Raw genomic sequence first — 26,056 nt, forward strand, 5'->3', positions numbered from 1 at the left:
AGTGTCAGATTAACATCACTGGCAGGGCTAACAAACATTAGACCAAAAGCTAAAGATAGAGACAATTGGAGAATCTTCACCACAAGAAAAAGAGGAACAGTTGAAGTTGCAAAATCAGATGACGTGAAAAGTGGAAGACTTAAAGTCATATAGGAATTCTGTACCTTCAGAGGCTCATCCCTGCTAAGATATTTGACGGGATCTTCCAAGAATTTATCCCTCGATTCGTTGGAGATGAAGTAGTAAACTTTCTCCCTGTAGATGGCAGCCACTTCCGGGTTACCGGGTACCAAGATGTCCGTCTCTTTCAGATTGACAGGATCGAAATAGTTGGCATCTCCCAGAAACTTTCTCTTGATGCTGCGGTTTGGATCTTCCTCCTGGAGTAAAAGAGGAATACATTGTATGTATGAATAAAGTAAAAGAGGATTTATTGAAGTTGAGAATCAGATATAGATAAATAAATAAATATATAAACAAATTAATAAGTAAATAAATATGTAAATAGATATATAAATGAATGAACAGATAAATGAATAAATAAATAAATAAATAAATTAAAAAATAATTATATAAATTAACATGTAAATAAATAAATAAATGAATGAATATATGAATGAATAAATAAATAAAAGAAATTTTAAAAAAGAGAGAATAAATAAATGAATAAATAGAAGAAAAAAACAACAACAAAAAAACAACAAAAAAATAAAATGAACAAATAAATAAATCAATAAACAAATAAATAATAAACTTTATTCATTTATAAGAAAATTTGGAAATGTGAAATTCAAGAATAAATAAAAAAGCATTATGGAATATCCTTACAATCCATTTGTTCCTTGGTATATTACAGAGAACGCAAACAATAATAATAAGAAAAGTCAACAAACAACGTTTCAAATAATATTACCTCCTCTTCAGCCTCCTCTTCATCTCCTGCTTCCTCTTCAGCTTCCAAAGCCTCAGCCTCCAAATCTTCCTCTTCCTCGTCCAGATCTGCAGCTCCCATCTCCCATCCCACATATTTGAATAATCCTGGATAAAAAATCAAACAAGAAAATTGAATGAAACCAGAAGAATAATTTTTCGTCCTGCTACTTTTCCTCCTCTTCCACGTCCATATCTCCGAACCCACATTCTTGAAATATCATTGAAAAATTTAACAGGAAATTTAAAGACACCAAGAGGAATCATTTTTATCTGCCATTGCTCCTCCTGCTCTCTCCCCTCCTCTTCCTTCTCCTGATTCTCCTCTCCCTCCTCTTTTTTCTCCTCTCCCTCCTCCTTTTTCTCCCGATTCTCCTCTCCTCCTCCTCCACATCCATATCTGCTATTCCCATCTCTCATCCTTGAAAAAAAATGTAACAGGAAAATTTAATGAATCTAGAATAATAATTTCCATCTGCCATTTCTTCTTCTTCTCCTTCTCCTTCTTCTTCTTCTTTTTCTTCTTCTTCTTCTTCTTCTTCTTCTTCTTCTTCTTCTTCTTCTTCTTCTTCTTCTTCTTCTTCTTCTTCTTCTTCTTCTCTTCTTGATTCTCTTCTTCCTCTCCCTCCTCCTCCTCCTCCTCCACCTCCCTCTCATCCTCTTCCTGATTTTGACATTATTTGGCAAGGAGCCAAGGTAAAGTGATTAATATTTTTTTTTCAGATCTGTCAAAACAAATCCTCAATCTTACTCCACTCATCCAAGAGTAATGAAAAATTACTAATAATATGTAAGGAAAATAAACAACTCTAAGATCTTGTTTGTTTTGTTTTTTGTATTTTTTTTTTTCTTGTAACCCTAATCTACACAGCTTTCAGATTATGAATTTCGATAAGATCTAGAAATTCAATTCAGAAGTTTCAGAATAACTGTGTACTGTTTTATCTCCCCTTAAACACTTCCAAAGCCACTATCCAGTCCCTGTGCCATAAAAGTTGTGCCTTGCAATCTCACCATTCATATTACTACGTATAATGTTTAATGAAATTAAAGGTGTCTATGGCGAATTATTTGGTAGGTGTGCCTGATATAGCCTCTATCTTATTTGTGTTATTGTTATGTGTAGAATTTATGATTTATTCTCTATGTGTGCTTAGAGCTGCATCAACACGGGATTAGCACTATATACAGAGCTGCCTACTATTACAAAAAATTCGTATTATTACGAAGTTTTGGTTCCAATTTTAGAAGTTCATTAGCATATCTAAGCCATTAAAAATGATTGAAAATGGAAGTTGATGCCTGACTTCGACACAATTCAAAGGATTTTGAAGTGTTATTTAAAAATCACTGTGTGGGTAAATTGTTCATGATTAAAGTTAACTCTGTGACTACAGTTATTATCCCTTAAAATTATGCATTTTAAAATTTTTAATAAGTAAGCAGATCGGTATATATAAAACTATATCCTTTTTATTTTCATTATCACAATAACAGGTGGGTTAGTTAAACTCACTTTCAAGATGCTTGATGACTTCAACTTGAAGTTCATCAGGGGTCATGGAGGCAGCGTCAATGGTGAAGGGTTCAATACTGGATGTGCCAGTGATGGTGGCCAGAAGATTGGCCAAATCCTTCTCAGCTTCTTTCAGCTTTTCAATCAAAGCCAGAACTTCCGGCGTCTCCATTAAAATCTTTGGAAATAATTTTTTTTTAAAAAGATCAAATTTGATCACACACAGTCCTTGTGTAATCTTAGAATGTGTTTTGAGATGATATTGTATGGAAAGTGTTATAAAAAAGTACATACATTTTTTAAATTACGATTGAAATATGTCTTGAATTTATTATGAATGACATATGAGTTTAAATTTAATATCTAAAATTCATTAAGAATCTCATCAAGTTTTTAGTGTAAACATGTATTTTTTTACCCTAATCTCCAGATATCAAAAGAATAATAAATTATGCTATCAAAATACCAAACACGGAATGTTTCAGGCTCAAAACCCCTCTTCAGCCAACAACAAACAAACAATGAAAGCATAAATACAATGTGACGAATATTTCTCAACCGTCGATCTGGTATTTTAGTAATGTATTAATGTTTTCAGAAGGTTCTGGGTTCAAGCTTCGCTCAGCGCACAGTTGAAAAAGGCTTTGAAAAGGCTCTCATCTCACATTCTCCCATTGTACTCAGGTGTAAAATGAGTACCTGACCGTCAACAGCATTATTTCTGTCCGAAAGAAAATTGAAATATTGCCTAACAGGCGTCATGTCTCATTCTAAAAATGTTACATGTTGCTGTTTGTCATGGACTTTATGTAAAGCGCTTTGAGCATGTTTAGCGGATATTGTGCTTTATAAAAGCTCAAGATTTAAGAATTTTTTTTTTTTTATACTGAAAGGGAAACATAAAAGAAATGACTGGGAATTTGATGAAGAAGGACTGTTTGGTGCTAGACAGAGAAATGTGGAAGACTATGACATCCAACCTCTATGAGAAAGAAATCCAATAAGGTATGGTAAGGTCACTGAAAGATGATGCACTCACGGGCAAGACAAAACACAACACATACCGCTCAACAGCCATTTAAGCATAATTACTAAAGACACATCTCCTTCCTGCCCCTTATGTCAACACCCCAATGAAACAGTAACACACCACTTGCTTGAAAGTCAACCTCTTGAAGACCTGAGATGCACATTCCTCCCATCAAATCCATGAATCAGTAACACACTGTATTATAGTAACCTAGAACAACTACAAAAGACGTCTAACTCCTACGTCATGACACAAGACCGAAGGGCTAGAGCTCAGGTGGTCACTGGTTTGGATAAGTTAGTAAATAAGTGTGCAAGACAAGACAAACCTCCAATTCTGTCTTCTCTGGAGGCTCTGGTGTGCTTTCTTTCTCAGGAGATTCCACGCCCTCCGGCTCAACTTCCGCTTCTGCCTGAGCTGTGCCAGCGTCTGTTGTGTCTTCTCCTGTTTGTTGATGGAAATGAACACATATTTATTGTGTGGCTATGTGGTTTAGTGGAATGAAACCATCGCCCTTGGAATGGAAGGTCCAGAGCTTGAGTCTCTCCTTGGAAAAGGCTCTTAACTCGCACTCGGGTGTAAATTGAGAACCTGGGCCGTTAACAGCCTTGTCTCTGTCGGTAAAAATATCGTAATATTGACTAACACTTAGCTGGATCGGTTAGAGGCTTTCCCTATTGTCAGTTTAAATTGTAAATACTGTGATAATCTCAGATTCAATTGTTATCCCAATCATCATCATCATCATCATTATCACCAACACCATCATCATCATCCTCCTCACCAGCATCATCATTATCACGAACACCATCATCATCATCATCATTATCACCAACACCATCATCATCATTATCACCAACATCATCATCATCATCATCATCATCATCATCATCATCATCACCACTCATGTCCTCTATCTCCTCACTTTGTTCCTGCTCCCCCCCCCTCCTCCTCCTCATCTTACTCCACCTCATCCTCCTTCTCCCTAACTTCTTACATTTCCTCATCCTCCTCATCCTCTTTCATCTCCTCCTCTTCCTCCTAATCCTACTAATCCCCCTCATCCTCCTCTTCTATCTCCTCCTACTACTCCTCCTCCTCCTCCACCACCTTCTGCTCCTCCTCTTACTCATCATCCTCCTCCTCCACCACCATCACCACCTCCTCTTCCTCCTCCACCACCTTCTCCTCCTCCTCCTCCTCCTACTCCACCACCATCACCTCCTCTTCCTCACACTTCACCTCTCCACACTCCTCTTCATCCTCACATTCACCAAAATCAACACCTTACCTTCCCTCAACTCATTGCCTGTCTCCCCTTCTCCACCTTCAGCCTCTGCTTCCGCTTCTGCTTCTTCATCAACTTCTGGAAGTTCGGCATTTGAAGGTATTGGAGCTGATAAAAAATGAAACAAAAGGCGTTATTTTTTGGGGTGAAATCTAATGAAGAAAATGTAATAATAATGATAATAATAATAATAATAATAATAATAATAATAATAATAATGATAATAATAATAATAATAATAATAATAATAAATAATAAATAATAATATAATAATATAATAATAATAATAATAATAATAATAATAATAATAATAATAATAATAATAATAATAATAATAATATAATAATAATAATAATAATAATAATAATAATAATAATAATAATGATAATAATAATAATAATAATAATAATAATAATAATAATAATAATAATAATAATAATAATATAATAATAATAATAATAAATAATAATAATAATAATAATAATAATAATAATAAATAATAATAATAATAATAATAATAATAATAATAATAATAATAATAATAATAATAATAATAATAATAATAATATAATAATAATAATAATAAATAATAATAATAATAATAATAATAATAATAATAATAATAATAATAATAATAATAATAATATAATAATAATAATAATATAATAATAATAATAATAATAATAATAATAATAATAATAATAATAATAATAATAATAATAATAATAATAATAATAATAATAATAATAATATAATGATGATGATTGATGATGATGATGATGATGATGATGATGATGATGATGATGATGATGATGATGATGATGATGATGATGATGATAATAATAATAATAATAAATTCCGCCACGACATCATAAGACATAGTCTCCTAGGCATTCCACGAAGGAATATAGATAAACAAGATGTCTGATGCCAACATCATCATTGTTATTATTATGATTAACTTTTTTTAGGACTTTGACACAACAACTAACTTGATTTTAAAAGGAATTTATGATTAGTTGTGCAATTAAAAAGACAAAAAACAAAAACGGGTTTGTCCATTGCTGTGTAAATCTTTTGACTGACACTGACAACACAAAAATAATGGCTGCTCACAAGCAGGAATGTCGGTAAGTCTTTAATCGTAATGATATTCAAAACTAATAACTTTAAGTTTTTTTCTTTCTATTTCATTGGCTTCATTTATGATAATAAATTTATCTGATTAATCAAATATATAACTATAACAAGGAAAATTTATGATTTAATAAATAAATCATGGATTCCTCTTTAAAAAATAAGTAGGATTTATCAAAGTAAGACAATCCTAATTGGAAATCAACAAATTTCTGGACATCAATGGTCAATCATTAAAATATTTAAAATTTGGGCAATTCACACCAAAAAAAAAACAACAACAAAATAAAAACTTATATAATAAAATATAAAAACAATAAAAACAACTCGACAAAGACAAATAAACAATAAATAAATAAATAAGCAGAACGAAATAAAACAAAATAAAACAAAACCTCCAGCAACAAGGGGAGTAATCCAATTTGAATTCATAACAAGATATATTATAAGATACCATGAAAAGAGGCCATGGAGTCTTGGCTTTTCGTAGTAGAGGCTTGACTTTTTGCCTTCTCCACTCCATCTTTTGAATGTTTGTCTTTTGACTGCACGCTTCCACTACTCCCACCACTATCTACATGATCATCTGACCTCTTCTTAACCTTAGACTTCCGGGATAAAAACTCCTCTGGCAAAGTTCCAATATAGCTAGGACCTCTGGGTAGGTTGAAGCCGTGCTCCTTAAAGTCTGGCAAGACGTGGAGTTCTCCCGAATGGATATCCCAAAGGATCTGATCTACTTTCATTTTGCCCCGTTTGTCTCCTTAAAAAAGTATCGACACAGAATGTAGTGACATTATGTCATACTGTCTTCCTTCTACATTGTAGAGCATCAAGCAGCAAAACAAAACAAAAACAAACACCCCTCCATGTGGTGAGATTCTGTCACCTAAGCATTCCATGAAGGAAAATAGGTAATCCCTCAAACTTAGACAAACGCCTGATGTCAACAGAAACCACTCATAATGCCCGAAATGAGCAAACCTGGGGTTAATAATCTTGTCCAAAGAAAAAAAAGGAAAGTGCCTGAAGCGGGGTTTGAATCCAGAACCTTCTAGGTTATAGTGCAATGCCTTAACCAAGCATAGATGATTTTATATCAAAATTATAAAAATCTTTTCAAAACATATTTTTATTAACAACTAATGGAAGAGTGTCATGTATGTGTGTGCACGCACATGTAAGTGTGCATGTGTGTGTATATGAGTGCTACCTGTAACTGTGAAGTGTGCAAGGCATGATCAAGTCTTGGTTATGTGCCATACGAATGCTATTTTATATTTCTTTCTTCTCTTCAACAACGGTAAAATTTCAGAATCTATCATAAATAATCGTTCTAAATGTTCTTTTTTTTTTTTTTAAAGGGGATTCCAATAACTCAATTGATAGAGCACTGAATTCACATGTAAAGCGACCAGGTGAATAGGAGATATTGTCTGACACTTCCCCCTGTACAACCCAGTAGTCATTGGGAAGCTGGTCTATTAGATCTGGTGAAAAGTAGTTTGCGATAGACTAACATCTATTCATAGGGCATTGTCCATTTCACGCTTTAGAAACCGGGATAAACTCTGGCTCCATGGGCCTCTTGGCTCATAAGGACTACTTAAAAAAAAAGAATTAATTATATCATTCTATTCTAAATTATATTAAGCTCACCAGCTATTGGCTTATCCTATGGATTTTATTTGTGTTAACAATAGGTAGCTGTAAGCATAGCCAATGTATTCATTTGTGTTAACAATAGGTAGCTGTAAGCACAGCCAATGTATTCATTTGTATTAACAATAGGTAGCTGTAAGCACAGCCAATGTATTCATTGGTATTAACAATAGGTAGCTGTAAGCACAGTCAATGTATTCATTGGTATTAACAATAGGTAGCTGTAAGCACAGCCAATGTATTCATTTGTGTTAACAATAGGTAGCTGTAAGCACAGCCAGGGTATTCATTTGTATTAACAATAGGTAGCTGTAAGCACAGCCAATGTATTCATTTGTATTAACAATAAGTAGCTGTAAGCACAGCCAAGGTATACATTTGTGTTAACAATAGGTAGCTGTAAGCACAGCCAATGAATACATTTGTGTTAACAATAGGTAGCTGTAAGCACATCCAATGTATACATTTGTGTTAACAATAGGTAGCTGTAAGCATAGCAAGGTATTCATTTGTGTTAGCAATAGCAGACCTGCCAACTTGAAAATTTAACATTCGTAGTTTTTAGGAGATAAAAGTAACATTCGCTATAGTTAGCTTTATAGATCAATATTTTACCTTCACAAAGAATAATAAAAAACACTTCAAAAGCTTTAAAATTATTTAGCCTAGCATCCACTTTCATTTTCAATTAGTTCTAGGGACTTAGAGGTGCTCAGGATATTCTGAAATTAATTGAAGCCAACATTTCGTAATTCTACGAATTTTTCATAGTAGGAGGCAGGTCTGCAAATGGGTAGCCGTAAGGCACAACCAAGGTATTCATTCCCACGAAGTCTCACCTCTTCCATCTGGGCAATTTGGATCATCAAGGGCAGCTCTTTCCTCCTCCGTCAATACTTTGAATTCTTCAGCATTGGGCAGAACTTCTGGTGAAAAGTTGTTCAGCTCATCTGCCGTGAGATCGTTCAACATGCCTGTCATCTCTGTTATGGGGATTGATAAAATAAAATAAAAAAGGTCAAAGGTTACGGCATGAATTGTTGATGACGTGACTTTAAAATGTTGCAGGTGTTCTAATAATAGAACAATAATAAACTTGAGCTTTTTTTTTAGCGCAATATCCACTAAACGTGCTCAAAGCGCTTTACAACGGATCCCTGACCACCAACAGCAACGCGTAATATATAGAACAAGACATGATGCCTTTTAGGTGATATTGCAATTTTTTCCGTCAGAGACAACTCTGTCAATGGCCAGGTACTCATTTTACACCTGGGTACAGTGAGAGTATGTGAGCAAAGAGCCTTTTCCAAAAGGACTCTACTATGCACTGAGGGAGGCTTGAACCCAGGACCTTTGATCCGAAAATGCATGTTATACCACTAGACCACATAGCTGCACTATAAACAAACAGTGCAACATTCACTGACAAAGTTCGGACTGGAGGGTTCAGGGTTACAGTACTACTTTGAGTGGTGCATAAATGAGTCATTGGAAAAGTCTATTTACTGACAGTTTCTCACAAACAGACATAACACACACATACACACACACACACACGTAAATATACACATGCACAAACACACACTCAAGTACAAACACCCACCGACACACTCACACCTGAATAAGGTTCTGTGTAACCTATCTAAAAGGCATATCATCGTAATGGCAATTATAACCTATATATATATATATATATATATATATATATATATATATATATATATATATATATATATATATATATACTTTTCTAATTTTGTCTGCCACTTTTTCATACACAACTTTTCAGATCTAAATCTTCTACTATGCGGCTATGTGGTCTAGTGATAAGGCGTTCGCCTTTGGATCGGAAGGTCCTGGGTTAGAGTCCCAAATGGCGTATAGTTGAGTTCATGACAAAAAGGCTCTTTACTCAGATTCTCTCATCATATTCAGGAGTAAAATGAGTACCTGGCTGTTAACAGCATTGTCTCTGTCAGAAATAAAATTGTAATATTGTCTGACAGGCGTCATGTCTCGCCCTACATGTTAAGTGTTGCTGTTGGGTAGAGATATCTTGTAAAGCGCTTTGAGAGCTCGTTTAGTTGATATTGCGCTATATAAAAATCTCACGTCTTTTTTTACTTACCAAGCTTGATGACATCGTAGCCCATTGCCATCAATTTGGCCATCAGGTTCTTCCTTGCCTCTTGTCTACAAACAAACAAAGACAAAGTCATTTGATGAAATATGTCAAAGTCATACTAATACTAAGCTGCTACAAGCTGTGGACTGTAAAAAGTCATGAACAAAAAAAATGAATATGACAGTTTCAGGGAAAAAAAAATAAAAATACGAAACATGGAAGGTTGTGGGCTCAAAATCCTTCTTCAGCAAATGACAAAAAAAACAATAAAAACATTAATACATCCCTACAGTCTGTCTGTATTTTAAGGGATGTATTAATGGTTTTATTTGTTTTTGTTATTGGCTGAAGAAGGGTTTTGAGCCCGAGACATTCCGTGTTTGGTATTTTTTATTTTTTCCAAATCTGTTATATTCATTTTTGTCCATTACTTTGTAACATGTTATGGATCATATGAAGTACAAGTATGTTTTCCCATAGTTTTTCAAAACTCAAAAGTTAACTCTCCTTACCAGCCATTTTAAGGATTTTCTCCAAAACTTCACACCCAACCAACACAAAAATATATATTTTTAACACTCAAACACAATAGCAGTAAAGTTCTTGCGGTACATAATTTCTTTAGCAAAACTTGCTCTATATCACACTGTTCATTTTCTTTAAATTTTATGATGTACACAAGAAATTTGAATAAGAAAAATGTTGGTTGTATTGTAACGAATGTGACGATTTTCCTATAGTTGGTAAGGAGAGGGTTAACTTTCTCTTGCTTTAAAAAATAGCTAGGCCCAATCTCCTTCATCACACAGTGTCTTTTTCTTCTTATCATTAAGTCGCAACTCTGTGCATCGAAGATAATCGTGACTGAATGTGGTCAGAACAAATGGACGTGCCTTGGCTTTTATTTCAATCTTATTGATTTCTCCGTCAAATTCAATTTAGCCAATAATTTTTTTTGATATTTTCAGGCAGAGAATCCTATATTCGGATATAGCTTGAAAAAAAAAAAAACGATTTGAGATGAGCATTATCTTGTGACTTTGGGACCTGGAATGAGTGCTGTTTTCTTTCGTTTGGAATAAGGTTATCGGTTGGGATTATTGAAGGGCCTTAAAGAGGACTTTGGCTTTTTGTATAGTGTGTCTTTCATTCAGTTAAGTATCTTGTGCATCTTACTGACGCTTTAAGTCCTCTTGTAGTTGCTACAAACATACCTATATGCTCTGTTTTGAACATGCTCAAGCTGCTTTTTATTCTCGGAGTCCCAAAAAAAATGAAATATAATCTAAAATTGGTCGCAGGTTTCTCTGATGTTCCTTCCTTGGACAACTTTGTACACTTCTTCATTATATGTTGAACTGTTTTATCTTATAAATGAATGATTTCAAATGAGGTCTTATCTGTCATCGTGGTTTTTCGCGGCCGCAATGGCAAATTTGCGGCCGCAAAATTCGCACTTTTCCGCAATTTACCGCAAATTTTACAAATTTCATGAAAAATCTAAATTTTTCACCATTATTTAACCCGAGTGGGTTTTTTAAAGTGGCGAATTTCCGAAAGTCAGCATCGTCCCTTTCTTTCATTTTCTCATAGCTCCTGGTCTGTTTAAACTGCTACTGGAAGCTGCCCAGTCTGGTTTTTAAACTGCCATACTACTAACAGACGTTACATTGCAATTAAAAGGAGTTTTTCTACTTTCACTTTCACCTTAGTGACGAGTGACGCTATTATTGTTATCTTCAATTGGTTTCGCTACCGGCGTTCTTTTCTCTTACATCTACTTGTTGATTACAAACTCGCTATGGACAAGTTCCTTGGTTTAGACATGAAGAAGGCAAAATGTGCTCGCCATGTCACTGCACACCAGCGACACTCAGAATACAGCCAGTGGACCCACGTCAGTGGTTCAAAGCTATTCTGCACACCATGCAACAAGGTTATTGACCACTTACGAAAGTCTTCTGTGGATAGCCACCGCAATTCCGCAGACCATAAAACAAAAGAAGAAAGAATGAAGAGGTCACATGCCACTGACTTGGATGAGAGTGAAGCGGTGAAGAAGCAGAGGACATTGGATTCTGTTTTGAAGAAACCGTCTACAGTTTCAACGCAAGGTGAGTGGTGCACCCTTTCCCTCTAAATGAGTACTTAGTTTTGGGTGGATATTGCTCTATAAATCTATACAATTACAACTATATAAAAGATGAGGGTATTATTATTACTATTATTATTATTATGATGATGATGATGATGATGATTATTATTATTATTATTATTATTATTATCATTGTTGTTCTTTTTATTATTACTTTGTGGTATAGTGAAAAGACACTCGCTTTAGGATCGGAAGGACCTGGGTTCGAGCCTCGCTCAGTGCATAGTTGAGTCCTTGGAGAAGGCTCTTTACTCACATTCTCTCATGAAATGGAGGTGTAAAATGAGTACCTGGCCGTTAACAGCGTTGTCTCTGTCCGAAAAAAATTGTAATATCCCCTAACAGGCTTCATGTCCCATCCTACCTGTTAAATGTTGCTGTTGGCCACGGACCCCTTGTAAAGTGCTTTGAGCACGTTTAGTGGATATTGCGCCATATAAAGCTTATTTTTTTAAGCTATTCATATTAACAAACTATTTTTTAAATTTCTTTCTTTCAGCAAGAAATGATATCTGCAATGAAGTTGTTTCAATGTTTGCTGCAGCAAACATTCCCTTATCGAAGGTTGACCACCCAGCAGTCAGAAACTTCTTGCAGACAAGAGTTGAAAACGGTGGTGCCATTCCACAAGCTCATCAGCTGCAGGAATGCTACTTAAAGAGGGAGTTCACCAACAAAAAAGAAGTGGTGTATAAGAAAGTTATAAACAAGCCTGTGGCCATCATCTGTGATGAAATGTCTGATGATGTTGGAAGGTGGGTTTTGTTTTTTGTTTTTGACTGACAATGTTTGTAGAAACTAAAGCGAAAGAGTAATTTATATATAGGAGTAGGAGGCAGGTGAATACACACACACACACATTCACGCACAATCATATATATATATATATATATATATATATATATATATATATATATATATATATATATATATATATATATAATATATATGGGCGTACTACACAACACAACATACACAGTGATCAGTTCGAATCCTTAGTTTGAATTCTATAATTAAATGCTGAGAGCAATTATGATATCACTTTTGCATCCTTCCCTATATGTTATTTTGTTTTTCTCTTATTTGTATCGCCTATCTTTTCAGGTTTGTCCTCAATGTCTTAGCTGCACCACTGGAACCCTTGAGCGCTGATGTGGACAAAGTCCAAAGTTACCTCTTGGACACAAGATTTTTGTCTGTCACAAACCACACAACCTTTGCGACGGCCATAATTGAATGCTTAGTCTCCACTGGCATCAAGTTTACTGACGTCGTCACCGTAAACACAGACAATGCAGCATACATGAGGAAGGCTTTCAATGATGTATTGAAAGGGCTCATGCCAAATGCTACGCATATCACATGCATGGCTCATATCATGAGCCTAGTGGGTGATGCCTTCAGAAAGCCCTTCAATCGCACCAACAAATTCGTCAAAGCTGCAAATGCGATATTTTGGAACGCCAATGCCAGAAAGGCAAGATATCTGCGATTCCTGACACCACTCGTCAAATCTCCAAAGATGCCTCCAAACCCAATCGCTACACGGTGAGATTTTGAGAATTTTCCTTTCTTGGTCATGATTCATCTGGGTCTTTAAAAAAACTTTTTTCACCTAAAGGTGACACATTGTTAATATTGGATATTGACAAATAGGAGGGTCAGTCATTCTTATTACCTAATTTGATATGTTAGTAAACATATTTAGTAGTATCATGTTACAGTTATAGTAATCTGCTCCCTTTTTTTTGTTGAAAAGATGAGCTTTAATTAAGTATCTGACTGGGAAAGTGCTTGCTATGGCTTAATAGAATTGATTATTCCATTATGTTATCTTTTTAGATTGTCATCATTTTTTTATTTCAAAGTTAGTTTGCTTTAACCATTGATATAAGAAAATGCACTAGAATTTTTAAAAATAAATATTGGAAGCTATCTTGCACAATTATTTCGGGGTAAAGTAAGAGGGTCATAGTCAACCATTAAAGTCAATGCCTAACATTAGTCCTCACTAGGTCAAGTCATATGATGATGGTAAATTCAACAGACTATACTATAAGGCCAAAAACTGATAGATTAAGTAGGTATAATGTTATCTTCTTTTCAAATAAAAATTCAATTTAACAAATGAATTAAAAATGCATCATTTCTTTTACTTCCTTTTCAAAATCCAGATGGAATTGTTGGTTTGAAGCGGTCTCATACCATGAGAAAAATTTGCAGCACTTTGCCACATTCATTGCGAAGGAAATGGAGCACTGTGGGCGCACGGCTCCAGAGTCGTTAGTCTACTTGAATGATATCCTCTGCTCGGTGTCGAGCGCCAGTTAATTCAAGCAGAGATGAGCTTTATAATCCAGCAGTCTCAGTCCATCGTTGTAGCTACTGATGTATTCCAAAGCCAACGTCCAATCGCCATGACAGTAAATATTCATTTTCTCCTCCTACCTTTAAATCTTATTTTATAAGATTAAGAGCAGGTATCATTATTAATGAAACGATTCCATCTTTGTTGAAACTCTGCCTTTGGACACAACATTATAGTTGAATGTCTTTGACTAGAGCAAGAAAAGAATTACAAAACAAAAATACTTTCTTATGTTTTTTAATCCTTGCCTTATTCTTATTTCTATTTTCACCAGGCGTGGTCAAAGCTCATGGAAATTAAGGACCAGTTTTCATCTTGCCATGTGACCCTACAAGATGTAGAAAGACACTGTCCGCATGACCTGGACCAACATCTCAAGCTTCAGCTCCAGGATAGTTTTTGTCAAGCTTTCTCTTTGGCCAATGAAAAGCTTGAGAAATATTCATCGACGGAAGGCCAACCAGGATGGAATTATTGAAGGAGATACCTTTCTTCAATCCTTGCAATTTAGTGTTCATTGCTGACTCTGATATTGATTCTTTGACCATTCCTGGTATTCATGAAGTACCTCGTGTAGAAGTACTTCGATATAAAGAGTCTCTTGGTCCAAGAGCAGTGTCGGCATCTGGAGGCATTCCACTTGATCTGACTGTTTTTTGGAACAGTGTTAGCTCAGATGTTCCCCATCTTGCTACGCTGGCAAAGAGATACATATACACCTGCCTTAATTCTGCTGATGCTGAGAGGTCCTTCTCCATTTATAATCTTGTATTTTCAGACAGGAGAAGGCGGCTCAACGAAGCAAACTTAAAGGCTTTGGTGTTCCTTTATTATAACAGTTTTATTTCCTATGAATATCTTGTTTAATTAAATTTTGATACCTCTCTTTGCAGGTTTTTCGTACTTTTGTTTTGATATAAGATTAAGATTGATGTTTTAAATCATTTTTCATTCTGATCTGCACCTGAGTGACTTTTGTGTGCATCTTCAGATCATTGTAGTATTTGGGGTCCCCGGGAACGAAAAAAAGTTATCCGATTAGTTAACAAAATTTGCAAAATTTGGCAATTTTTACGACAAAATGTGGCAAATTTTTCTATTTTTTGTGGCAAAATTGTCATTTTTTTGTGGCAAAATTTGGCAAAATTTGGGATTTCAAATGGCAATTTTCCGCGATGCCAGTCTTATATATATATATATATATATATATATATATATATATATATATATATATATATATATATATATATATATATATATATATATATATATATATATATAGTTGAGGACACACCATGAACGGCACATAGTTGAGTCCTTGGAAAATACTCTTTACTCTCATTCAACATTGTCGTCTCTGTTGGAAATAAATTGTAATATCGCCAAACAGGCATCACGTCTCATGCTAACAGAGACAATTCTGCATTTTACACTTTATTACACTGAGAGAATGTGAGTAAAGAGCATTTTACAAGGACTCAACTATGTGCCGTTCATGGTGTGTGTCCCAAACCCTGGACTTTCCAATCCGAAGGTGAGTGGCATACCACTGGACCACACATGAAATCAGACTGAGATGATGGGTGTCTTACAAAACAAACAAACAAACAAACAAAAACCCAAAAAAATCCAACCCACAAAAAAACCCCAAAAAAAACAACAACAACAAAAAAACAAACAAAAAACTGAAAAAAACACCCAAAATACAAAAATAAAAACAACAATTATTAAAAAACATGAATATGGCTCACAATAATCTTTTTTCTTCCTCGGCTCTCTCTCTTGCTTCTTGCTCTCTCTGCGCAGCAGTTCGTTCCTCGATCTGTTCAAAGAGCCAGTTGCGATGGTCCCGACAGAATCTTTCGGCAATGGACTGGATAAGGTTGGCGGACTTTGAACCCTCCGTGTCTTCCCCAAGGACGATGATGTCGTCGGGGAGCAAATTCTTCTCCACACAGGCATTCCACTGCTCTCGTGTGCTTGGGAAATTGTCCAAAATCCAGCAACCATATCTGATAAATGAATTTTTAAAAATACGTTGAGTAGTAAGTACGAGTCTCAATTGGAAGACAAACAAAGTTGACGTCAATCAGCTCTTTGTTATTGTTTATTTTTTGACAACCATTTTTATGATTACTTCTCACTAAATGCTTCTCAGCGAAGTGGCCGCGTCGTTAAGGCAAAGCACCGTTACCTGGAAGGTCCTGGGTTCGAGCCCCACTTCAGGCACTTTCAATTTTTTCCTTGGGCAAGATTATTAACCCCCTAATTTGCTCACTTGGACAAAATCAGACCTTGATGATGAATTATCTATATTCCTTCGTGGAATTCCTGGGTGATGATATCTTATGATATTGTGGCGGAAGGGCATAATTTTTTTTCTCTCACTAATTTATATCAATCAGACTAAAAATGTTCAAGGTTATGCAAGATTGCGTGTTGGTTCCTTCTGTCTGGCTAGCAAATGTTATGAGTTTTTTTTTTTGGTTTGTTTTGGCTTAGCATATTACTTCAATTGTAACTCCTTGGATAGTATATAGTTCAACCTTAATTTGTTCTTATGATTATATTTTCTCATCTTATAATCAACGTACAATCCCATTAATAGTCGTTCCCACAACCCCCCCCCCCCCCCCCCCACTTCTCTTTCTCTCTCCCTCTCTTTCTCTCTCTATCTGTGTGACTCTCTCTCTCTTTCTCTATCTTTCTATCTATCTATCCATCTATCTATCTATCTATCTATCTATCTATCTATCTATCTATCTATCTATCTATCTATCTATCTATCTATCTATATATCTATCTATCTATCTATCTATCTATCTATCTATCTATCTATCTATCTATCTATCTATCTATCTATCTATCTATCTATCTATCTATCTATCTATTTATCTATCTACCTTGCTATTTGTTTAAAACACAACCAGACCAATACATTAACTCACTGTGGTCCATCCACCCATCTATTCTAAGTTCCTTCTCCCAGTTCTTGATGTCAGAGTCCGACACTTCTCTCTCTCTCTCTCTCTCTCTCTCTCTCTCTCTCTCTCTCTCTATCTCTATCCCTCTCTCTCTCTCTATCTCTCTTTCTCTCTCTCTCTCTCTCTCTCTCTCTCTCTCTCTCTCTCTCTCTCTATATATATATATATATATATATATATATATATATATCTGTATAAAACACAACCAGAATAATACATTAACTCACAATGGTCCATCCACCCATCTATTTCTAAGTTCCTTCTCCCAGTCCTTGATGGCGGCTTCCAATACTTCTACTTGTACTTCCGCAGACAGAACGACTGTTTGAGCCTCGGCCTCAGCAACAGCCTTTTCCACAATGGCTACAACGTCGGGATGTGTGGCATCAACCTTAGTTTTATTGGAATAAAAAAAAATTGAGCAGTTATATAGCGCACCATCCTCTAAACATGCTTAAAGCCTTTTACTAGGAGTCCCTAGTCAACAGCAACACTTAACATGTAGGACGATATATGATGCCTGTCATTTTTCTCAATGGAGACAATGCTGTTAACAGGCAGGTATTCATTTTACACTGGAGTACAGTGAGAGAATGTGAGTACAGATCCTTTTCCAAGGATTCAACTTTGCAACGCTCAGAGCGGGACTCAAATCCAGTACCTATCGGTCTGAAGATGATTGTCACAGCACAACACCAAAAAAGCCACACAATGATGAGGTGAAGGAAAATAGAAGTTGGCAACATTTGAATCGAACAAGTTTAACCAGGAAATACCAAGAGGAGGAAACAAAAGATCCCACCAAAAGAATGCCTGCATTCCACAAGCCAGGAAATATTGGGTTTCCTCAAATCGTCTCTTAACAGGACATGGCAGAACTGCATCAAATATGTGCAGATGGAAACTTGAGAACAGTGATGCCTGCTGGAAATGTCAGGTAGCTCCAGAGACCAGCGATCACATCGTCCTCCACTGTTCAGTTACTAAACTTGCAGGTGGATATGAAACAGTTCTTAAGGCGGAGGAAGACTTCCGAAGCTGGATTGACAAAATGAATTTGGAGGTGTCGCCATACGCTACTACTACTACTACTACTACTACTACTACTACTACTACTACTACTACTACTACTACTACCAGTAAACTGCTGTACTCTGGAAAAACTTGTATTAAAAAATTTAGCCAGAAAACTCGGCTTCAAATAGCGATCGATTTAAATCTAAATGACCCTGATCTTGGCAAAAACTCTTAAACCTGGGAATTCAAGAAAAAAAAAATTTGCAAACCCATTGGAGTCTGGAGTCGTGTTTAACCTTCTGCTTACAAACTACATGAAAATTGCCACATTTGTTACAATACAACCAGAACTGTTTTACTGAGATATATTTTACTCATCATGAATCCTTATTATAACTATCAAAAATTTCACACTGTTTTGTAACGATGGTTTTTGTGCGGCTATGTGGTCTAGTGATATGGCACTCACCTTCAGATCGGAAGGTTCTGGGTTCAATTCCCAATCTGAGTGGTGCATAGTTGAGTCCTTGGAAAAGGCTCTTTACTCACATTCTCTCACTGTACTCAGGTGTTAAATGAGTACCTGTTAATTAAAAGCATTGCCTCTGTCGAAAAACAATGTCATATCGCCTAACAGGCGTCATATCTCGTACATGTTAAGTGTTGCTGTTGACTAGGGGACATTTGTAAAGCGCTTTGAATCTATCTATGTTTAGTAGATATTGCGCTATATAAAAGTTCCATTAAAAAAATTGACATAATCATAGTATATAGTGAGTATTTCTTGCTCTTGGAATTTAGCAAAAAATCTATTTTTGTAGTGGATGGATATGTCTTAATGGCTGTTAAGAAAAGAGTTAATAAGACAGAGAAGTTGTGACGTTACACTTTCTACCCCTCCGGTTCCAAATTACTTGGAAGTGAGTATGTAACCTGTCCAGCAGAGAACTAATAATGAATAGATTACATATTGAATCAAAATGTGGCATAATTACATTAGTAGCAGGATGTACAGGCAGATTATTAGGATTACATGGCGTAAAAGAGAGAGCATGAGGACCAGCATATATTTTAACCAGAAAATATGATACCATCTGAAACGAGAAGATCAATTACATAAGGCATACATCCAGTTCTCCGAAACAGAGATTTTACACTTCCAATCAGATGGGAATCAGTTTTTTAGATTGACAGTAGCCTACACTTTTGTTCTCTATTTGACTCACCTCTGGTTCGGGTGGAGGCGGAGGTGGCGCATCTTCAGCGGCAGTTGTGGGAGCTGTAGAGTCGGCAGCTTCTTCTCCAGGAGTCGCCTCGGCATCGGCAGCAGCCGTCTCGGCCTTCTCCTCGTCCCCACCAGCCGTTTCCGGTTTCTCCTCGCCCTCCCCGTCCTCTTGTCCAGCTGGTTCTTCCATGGGCTTATTGGCGTTTTCGTCTCCGTTGTCGTCTCCGTCCTTGACCGATTTTCTGGGCGACGACTCGGTTGTCGTGTTGGTTTTATCGGCATCTTTCTCTCCATCGCCGTCCTGGTCTTCATCTGGTGACAGTTGAGTATTTCGTGTGAGTCTAGAATGTGAGTTCTTTCATAAAAGAGATAGACAGAAAGAGATAGATAGATAGATAGATAGATAGATAGATAGATAGATAGATAGATAGATAGATAGATAGAGATAGAGAGATAGATAAGGATAGATAGATAGAAAGATAGAGATAGATAGAAAGAGGGAAGAGGAGGGAGGGAAAGAGAGAGATAGATAGATGGAGAGAGAGTGAGTGAGAGAGAGAGAGAGAGAGAGAGAGAGAGAGAGAGAGAGAGAGAGAGAGAGAGAGAGAAAGAGAGGGGGGAGGAGAAGAAGAAGAAAAAAAGAAAGAAGAAGAAGAAAAAAGATGATGATAATAACGATATTTTCTAATGATAATAACAGCACTATTTACAATAGTGATATTAAATCATTTTCCACCCAAAGACTATATTGGAATCTGTTTTATCCACATATCTTGTTCGAGAAGTTAAAAACATGTAATTGTATTGTTCTTTTTAAAACTTCTTTTTTGTTTTTATTTTGTTGTTTTTAGGGTTGTTTTTTTGTTTTTCTTTATTTTTGGGATAAAGAGTTTCACAGTAAAGATATTTAAAATGTAAAAAAAAAAAAAAGGAAGTAAACTTACCATTATCATCCTCTGAAAAAAAAAGAATAAAAAATTCAGTTAAACAGTGGTAATGTTTTATTTTCTTATTTTAGTAGTTGGGAGAGAACTGAATGAGAGCAAATGTACCTAAGACGAAATTAAAGTCACTCAGCTCTTTGTCAAGGAATGGGGTATTAGCGTGGTCCTTGTTTACAAAAATAATACTATTATTGCAGTTGTGCTATTGTTATTATTATTATTATTATTATTATTATTATTATTATTATTATTATTATTATTATTATTATTATTATTATCATTATTATTATTATTATTATTATTATTATTATTATTATTATTATTATTATTATTATTATTATCATCATCTTCATCATCATCATAATCTTCAGCATCATCATTCATCATCATCATCATCATCATTCATCATCATCTATATTACTATTATCATTTATATATATTATATTATATTATTATTATATTATTATATATTATATTATTATTATTATTATTATTATTATTATTATTATTATTATTATTATTATTATTATTATATTAATTATTATTATTATTATTATTATTATTATTATTATTATTATCATTATCATTATTATTACTGTAAGTATTGGTGGTATTACCAATGTTGTATATTTTCTAGTCATTAATGGTATCATTATATTTTTTTTGGTTTCATTAACCCCATTTTTTTTTCATTGTTATGTATGATGCCATCAAATTTTATGACAGCCTAAGAGCAAATAAACTTGAAAAAACTTGAAACTTGTTTAAAAAATAAATAAAATTAATCAAATGGAATGGAAGCTTTTGATTATTGTTATTTATTTCTTAAAGTTTCAAGTAAAAAACCAAATGTCTATAATTTGTTCTTATGATCGATGCCAGGATGGATGGTACCATAGTTGTGAATGTCATCATGTAATTCTATTACTTTTAGATCAATGGAAGTACTTTTATATCATATGCACAAAAAAATTATTATGACAATATATATATAATATATATATATATATATATATATATATATATATATATATATATATATATAATATATATATATATATTATTTTAATATTAATCATCAATATAATAATGATATATATGATAGAATATAGCACATGAAAATGTAAATTACAAAATGATAAAGAAAACATGAAAAGAAAACCTCATAATTTATTATAAATAAAATAAACAAATAATATAATTCAATGAATGTACTCTATCTAAAGAACTCTGTTCCACTATAACAAACCACAAAGAACACTCCACCTCTACGCTCACTCTTACACACACGCACACACACACACACGCACACATACACACACACACACACACACACACACAAAACAAAACAATTCCCAAATATCTCCCTATAAAACAAAAAACAAAACAAAAATAAAAACAAACAAACAAACAAAACAACTCAATAACCGTGTGAGACAACAAGACACTCCTCCTAAACTAATAATAATAATAATAATAATAATAATAATAATAATAATAATAATAATAATAATAATAATAATAATAATAATAATATAAAATAACAAAAAACATCAAAGAATGTAACGATATCTTTCCTAAATGTCAACTAACAAAATTAAAGTTAAGTATCATGATCTCCCTAAATTGTCAACAAACAAAAGTCAAATAACGTAATGATAACCTCTCTTTATTGTCAATCAACAAAAGTCAAAGAATGTAACGATAAATTCTCTACAATGTCAACAAACAAAAGTCAAATTACATAATGATACCCTCCCTACATTGTCAACAAACAAAAGTCAAATAATGTAACAATAACTTCTCTAACTTGTCAACCAACAAAGGTCAAATAATAAGATGACGATAAGTTCCCTTCATTGTCAACCTACAAAAGCCAACTGTTGAAAATACAAACCTGCCATCAATAGTGCAAGTCTCTCACGCTCTGGTTTAATCAATGGATATGAGTAAGTCAAACACTGTTTTAAAAAAAAAAAACATACACAGAACGTTTTGTGCTCAAAACCCTTCTTCAGCCAATAAGAAAAACAGTGGGGCACAGCAGTATAGTTTTTGCTTCGTATCTGTAAAGGTTGCCGAGTTTGACTCCTCACCATGCTGTGTGGCTTTGAGCGATTCACGTTGCTCTAGCTCACTTTGCAGAGCTGTACTGCGGTCAATGTCTGGGCTATTCCTTTGGAATAAACACCAAAGACAACTGTCTCTTGTAGATCAATAAAGATAATTTTGTTCTTTTTTAAATTTAACATTGTTTTTGTTATTGTCCGGAGAAGGCTTTTCAAGCTGAAACGTTATGTGTTTAGCATTTTTTTTTTTGAAGTTGTTATATTCATTTTTGTTTTCTACTTTTTACAGTTCGCAGCTTCTATCAGTATAGCGTTCATTTTAAATCTACAGCCAAACACATTAATTTGGTAAATAAAAACCTGGTAGAATTATGGGGCGATCTAATTTCAGATTTTTAGCCAAGCGAGTCACTGATCACATGATTTGTTTCTGTCCAACGATTGGATATTTCTAAATAAATCTAAACACGCTGCTTTGTTTATGAAAGTTGCAAACATACCCATTGGTCAAGTCGTCGTATTTGTAAACTAAAGGCCTGATACTGACCAAAAAATTGCATCAAAAAGAAGGCAATGATCGCCAAATGAAAGTGAAAGGTGAATTCCTAGTTGTCAGAAATGCTCAAGGAAACAAATGATTCTATTGGTTGAGTAATTGAATACAACTCACAACTAAGTTCCCCCCCCCCCCTCCCCGTGATTTTTGTCTTCTTTTAAGATGATTTTTTTGAGGGATTAATGTCAGGCCATGAGTTTACGAAGGCCATGGTCAGGCTGAACAAAATGACCTATTGTGGTGTTGGATATTTCGAAAATTGTGAACACTTTTTTTATTTTGATCACATTTTGCAATGTGACCAATGACTCGAATACATGGAAGGACAATCATATAGATCGTTCCTATTCGCAGGTGAGTTTCTATCTTATCTACTTCTATCTACATAGAATTCTTAACTATCAAGGATCATTTTTTAAAAATTGCAGCAGAGCTTGTAAAATCCCAGAGTTGCCAAGTGATTAAAATTCAAGATAAAAGCAAATTGTCAAGTATATTGGACAGCGTTATTGAAATATTAATAATAAATGATTTTGGTAATGCATCGGTTCCCCACCCCTCCTCAACCACCACCACCACCAACACCATCACCACCACCACCAGTCTCTTTTATAACTGCATTTGTTTAAATATACCAAATAAATTTACATGTATCGGTTAAATTTGGTGGTCTACTGAAATGTGCCATATGTCAACAACAACAACAAAAATTGAATCCTTGGAGCTCGTACAAACGTACAAAGCAATCCTTCTTGAATAAAAGGCAGTTAATTTTTTAAAATATCTTAATCAGGGTCAAAGTTAAAGATACAGACTTTTCAGTTCACCAAACTCTCAGGAAAATATGAGAAACTTGGCAGGACTGAAATAACACAATTAAAACATCCATTAAGTAAAACTGCAAATGTTAATTTATTTTATGATTTTAATGTCTGATTAAAAGTTTACGTATTATTATTGTGTAAGACTGGTAAATTATATTTGTTTTAAATGCATTAAGTTAGTTTTGAATATTTTAAGAATGATGATGATGATGATGATGATGATGATGATGATGATGATGATGATGATGATGATGATGATGATGATGATGATGATGATGATGATGATGATGATGATGATGTGAGGTTGATGATGATGTGTCAAGTTTGTTTTTCTTCTCTTTTTTTTCTTTCTTGAGGACTAATCCAGATTAAACTAGAGAGATTCCCCCCCCCCCCTAAATATAAATGAATAAATAAATAAAAGACAACTTAATCTCGGGGGTTTGACTTTTCATTATTTTTTTTTAATTACAAGAATTTCCTTCAATTTTTAATGGAGTTATTGATGGGAAATAATGTCGATTCATTGTTTTCTAGAGGGCAACGTCTTTTTGAGACACACCTCTATAGATAATCAAATTAATAATGTAATGTATTAATTGTCAAAATTCAACAACGTGTCTACACCAATTAATGTGCTGTACTTGGGTTAGACTTAAAAAAAAAACAAAAAACAAACTGTAGCTCATTATAAAACAAATTGACAAGCAAGGGTTAAATCAATGTATACTTCTTTTCAGGTCCGATGACTTACATTATTATAGGCTTAATGTCATAATGGAAATACTCTCAAACCAACGCAAAATATTGTCCAATACAACAAGCCCATAACGGTCTTCGGTTATCAGACCTGAGCACACGTAGGCTAGGATTAATTAATTTTCTGCCAACTAAATCAACACTTGTGTCATCAACCAACCAAAAACTACACAATGGATAACTGTGTAACAAATCTAACATACACACCTGCTCGTAGAGCCTCCAGTCTTTCACGCTCTGATGTGATCAATTTATAGATAATGATTACGTTTAAAACAATAGAAACATAGAACATGAGAAGCAAGATAGGCGTCTGGTTTGTGTTGTGTTGGATGTGTGTATATGTGTGTGTGCTTGTGTGTGTGTGTGTGTGTGTGTGTGTGTACGTGAATATATGTTTCAACCAAAGTAATTTGTAACTTAAGCACTTAGAGTCTGGTGTCTCGGAGTTATAGCTCTATATAAGTTTTCATCATTATCATTATTATTATTATTATTATTATTATTATTATTATTATTATTATTATTATTATTATTATTATTATTATTATTATTATTATTATTATATTATTATTATTATTATTATTATTATTATTATTTTTATTATTATCATATATTATTATTATTATTATTATTATTATTATTATTATTATTATTATTATTATTATTATTATTATTATTATCATTATTATTTAAGTTAAGGAGATTTGATTGCATATTCCCGAAATAAACCTGCAAGGTTAAAAAAAAAAGATGGGGGAAAATAAAAACAAAACATTGCAAAAACCAAACAAACAAAAGGATGTGATCTTCAACATCTATTTTCTAACAGATGGAAATAACAGGATTCCAATCTACGATATAAACTGTTTGGTATAACAAATGGATATAACATGATTCACATCTACGGTATATAAAAACTTAAACTGTTAGTTATAACAGATGGATATGACATGATCACATCTACGGTATATAAAAACTTAAACTGTTTGCTATAACAGGTGGATATAACATGATCACATCGATGGTATAAAAAAATTAAACTGTTTGTTATAACAGATGGATATGACATGATCACATCTATGGTATATAAAAACTTAACCTGTTTGTTATAACAGATGGATATAACATGATCACAGATGGAAAGAGCATGAATTACCTCATTGTTATATAAAAACGTAAATTTGTCAGTTTTAAAGACAAGTCTGCTATCCTTAAGTTATTTATTGATTCTGACAAAGATACTTTGACGTCATTTTAAAAAAAATTCACCTCTATTATCTAATTAAATAAACAGTGGACAAACGGAATGAAAGCTGCTATTCAATTAACTAAGACAGATAATGTGGACGTTTCGGGTTTCCCCTTTTTCAACAAACCCGATGAATGAAACACTAAAGATTTTTCTAGTGTTTTATTCATTGCGTTTTTGTTGACAAAGGGGTAACCTGAAACGTCCACATT

General features: G+C 34.0%; 2 protein-coding genes across 2 annotated transcripts in view; one reads left to right on the forward strand and one right to left on the reverse strand.

Annotated features, from left to right (window-relative positions):
* Positions 1-26,056, reverse strand: part of LOC144967411 (adenylate kinase 9-like) — a 71,412-nt gene that overhangs the window by 31,246 nt on the left and 14,110 nt on the right. Inside the window, exons 15-26 of the mRNA XM_078904579.1 lie at positions 24,800-24,829; positions 20,385-20,396; positions 19,442-19,752; positions 17,426-17,589; positions 15,966-16,226; positions 9,695-9,759; positions 8,403-8,546; positions 4,768-4,872; positions 3,805-3,920; positions 2,447-2,624; positions 914-1,038; positions 165-380 (exon numbers count right to left, since the gene is read on the reverse strand). Of these exons, the coding sequence (XP_078760705.1) occupies positions 165-380; positions 914-1,038; positions 2,447-2,624; positions 3,805-3,920; positions 4,768-4,872; positions 8,403-8,546; positions 9,695-9,759; positions 15,966-16,226; positions 17,426-17,589; positions 19,442-19,752; positions 20,385-20,396; positions 24,800-24,829 (1,727 nt within the window). The remainder of the gene's footprint in view (positions 1-164; positions 381-913; positions 1,039-2,446; positions 2,625-3,804; positions 3,921-4,767; positions 4,873-8,402; positions 8,547-9,694; positions 9,760-15,965; positions 16,227-17,425; positions 17,590-19,441; positions 19,753-20,384; positions 20,397-24,799; positions 24,830-26,056) is intronic.
* On the forward strand, positions 11,301-14,626 carry LOC144966883 (uncharacterized). The gene is made up of 5 exons (XM_078903588.1): positions 11,301-11,805; positions 12,346-12,601; positions 12,951-13,394; positions 14,021-14,269; positions 14,489-14,626. Exons 1-4 carry the CDS (start codon positions 11,493-11,495, stop codon positions 14,175-14,177), a joined length of 1,170 nt encoding a protein of 389 aa, XP_078759714.1. The 5' UTR covers positions 11,301-11,492; the 3' UTR covers positions 14,178-14,269; positions 14,489-14,626.

This window comes from Berghia stephanieae, chromosome 3 (assembly GCF_034508935.2).
Source record: "Berghia stephanieae isolate SIO BIC M18660-M18661 chromosome 3, UCSD_Bste_1.3, whole genome shotgun sequence".
Lineage (NCBI taxonomy): Eukaryota > Metazoa > Mollusca > Gastropoda > Nudibranchia > Aeolidiidae > Berghia > Berghia stephanieae.

Bases quoted from the DNA above. Each gene is read 5' to 3' on its own strand.
- LOC144966883 (XM_078903588.1), top strand. From the start codon at position 11,493: ATGGACAAGTTCCTTGGTTTAGACATGAAGAAGGCAAAATGTGCTCGC. The intron at 11,806-12,345 runs GTGAGTGGTGCA...TCTTTCTTTCAG, and splicing joins GTCTACAGTTTCAACGCAAG to CAAGAAATGATATCTGCAAT. The intron at 13,395-14,020 runs GTGAGATTTTGA...TTCAAAATCCAG, and splicing joins CCAAACCCAATCGCTACACG to ATGGAATTGTTGGTTTGAAG.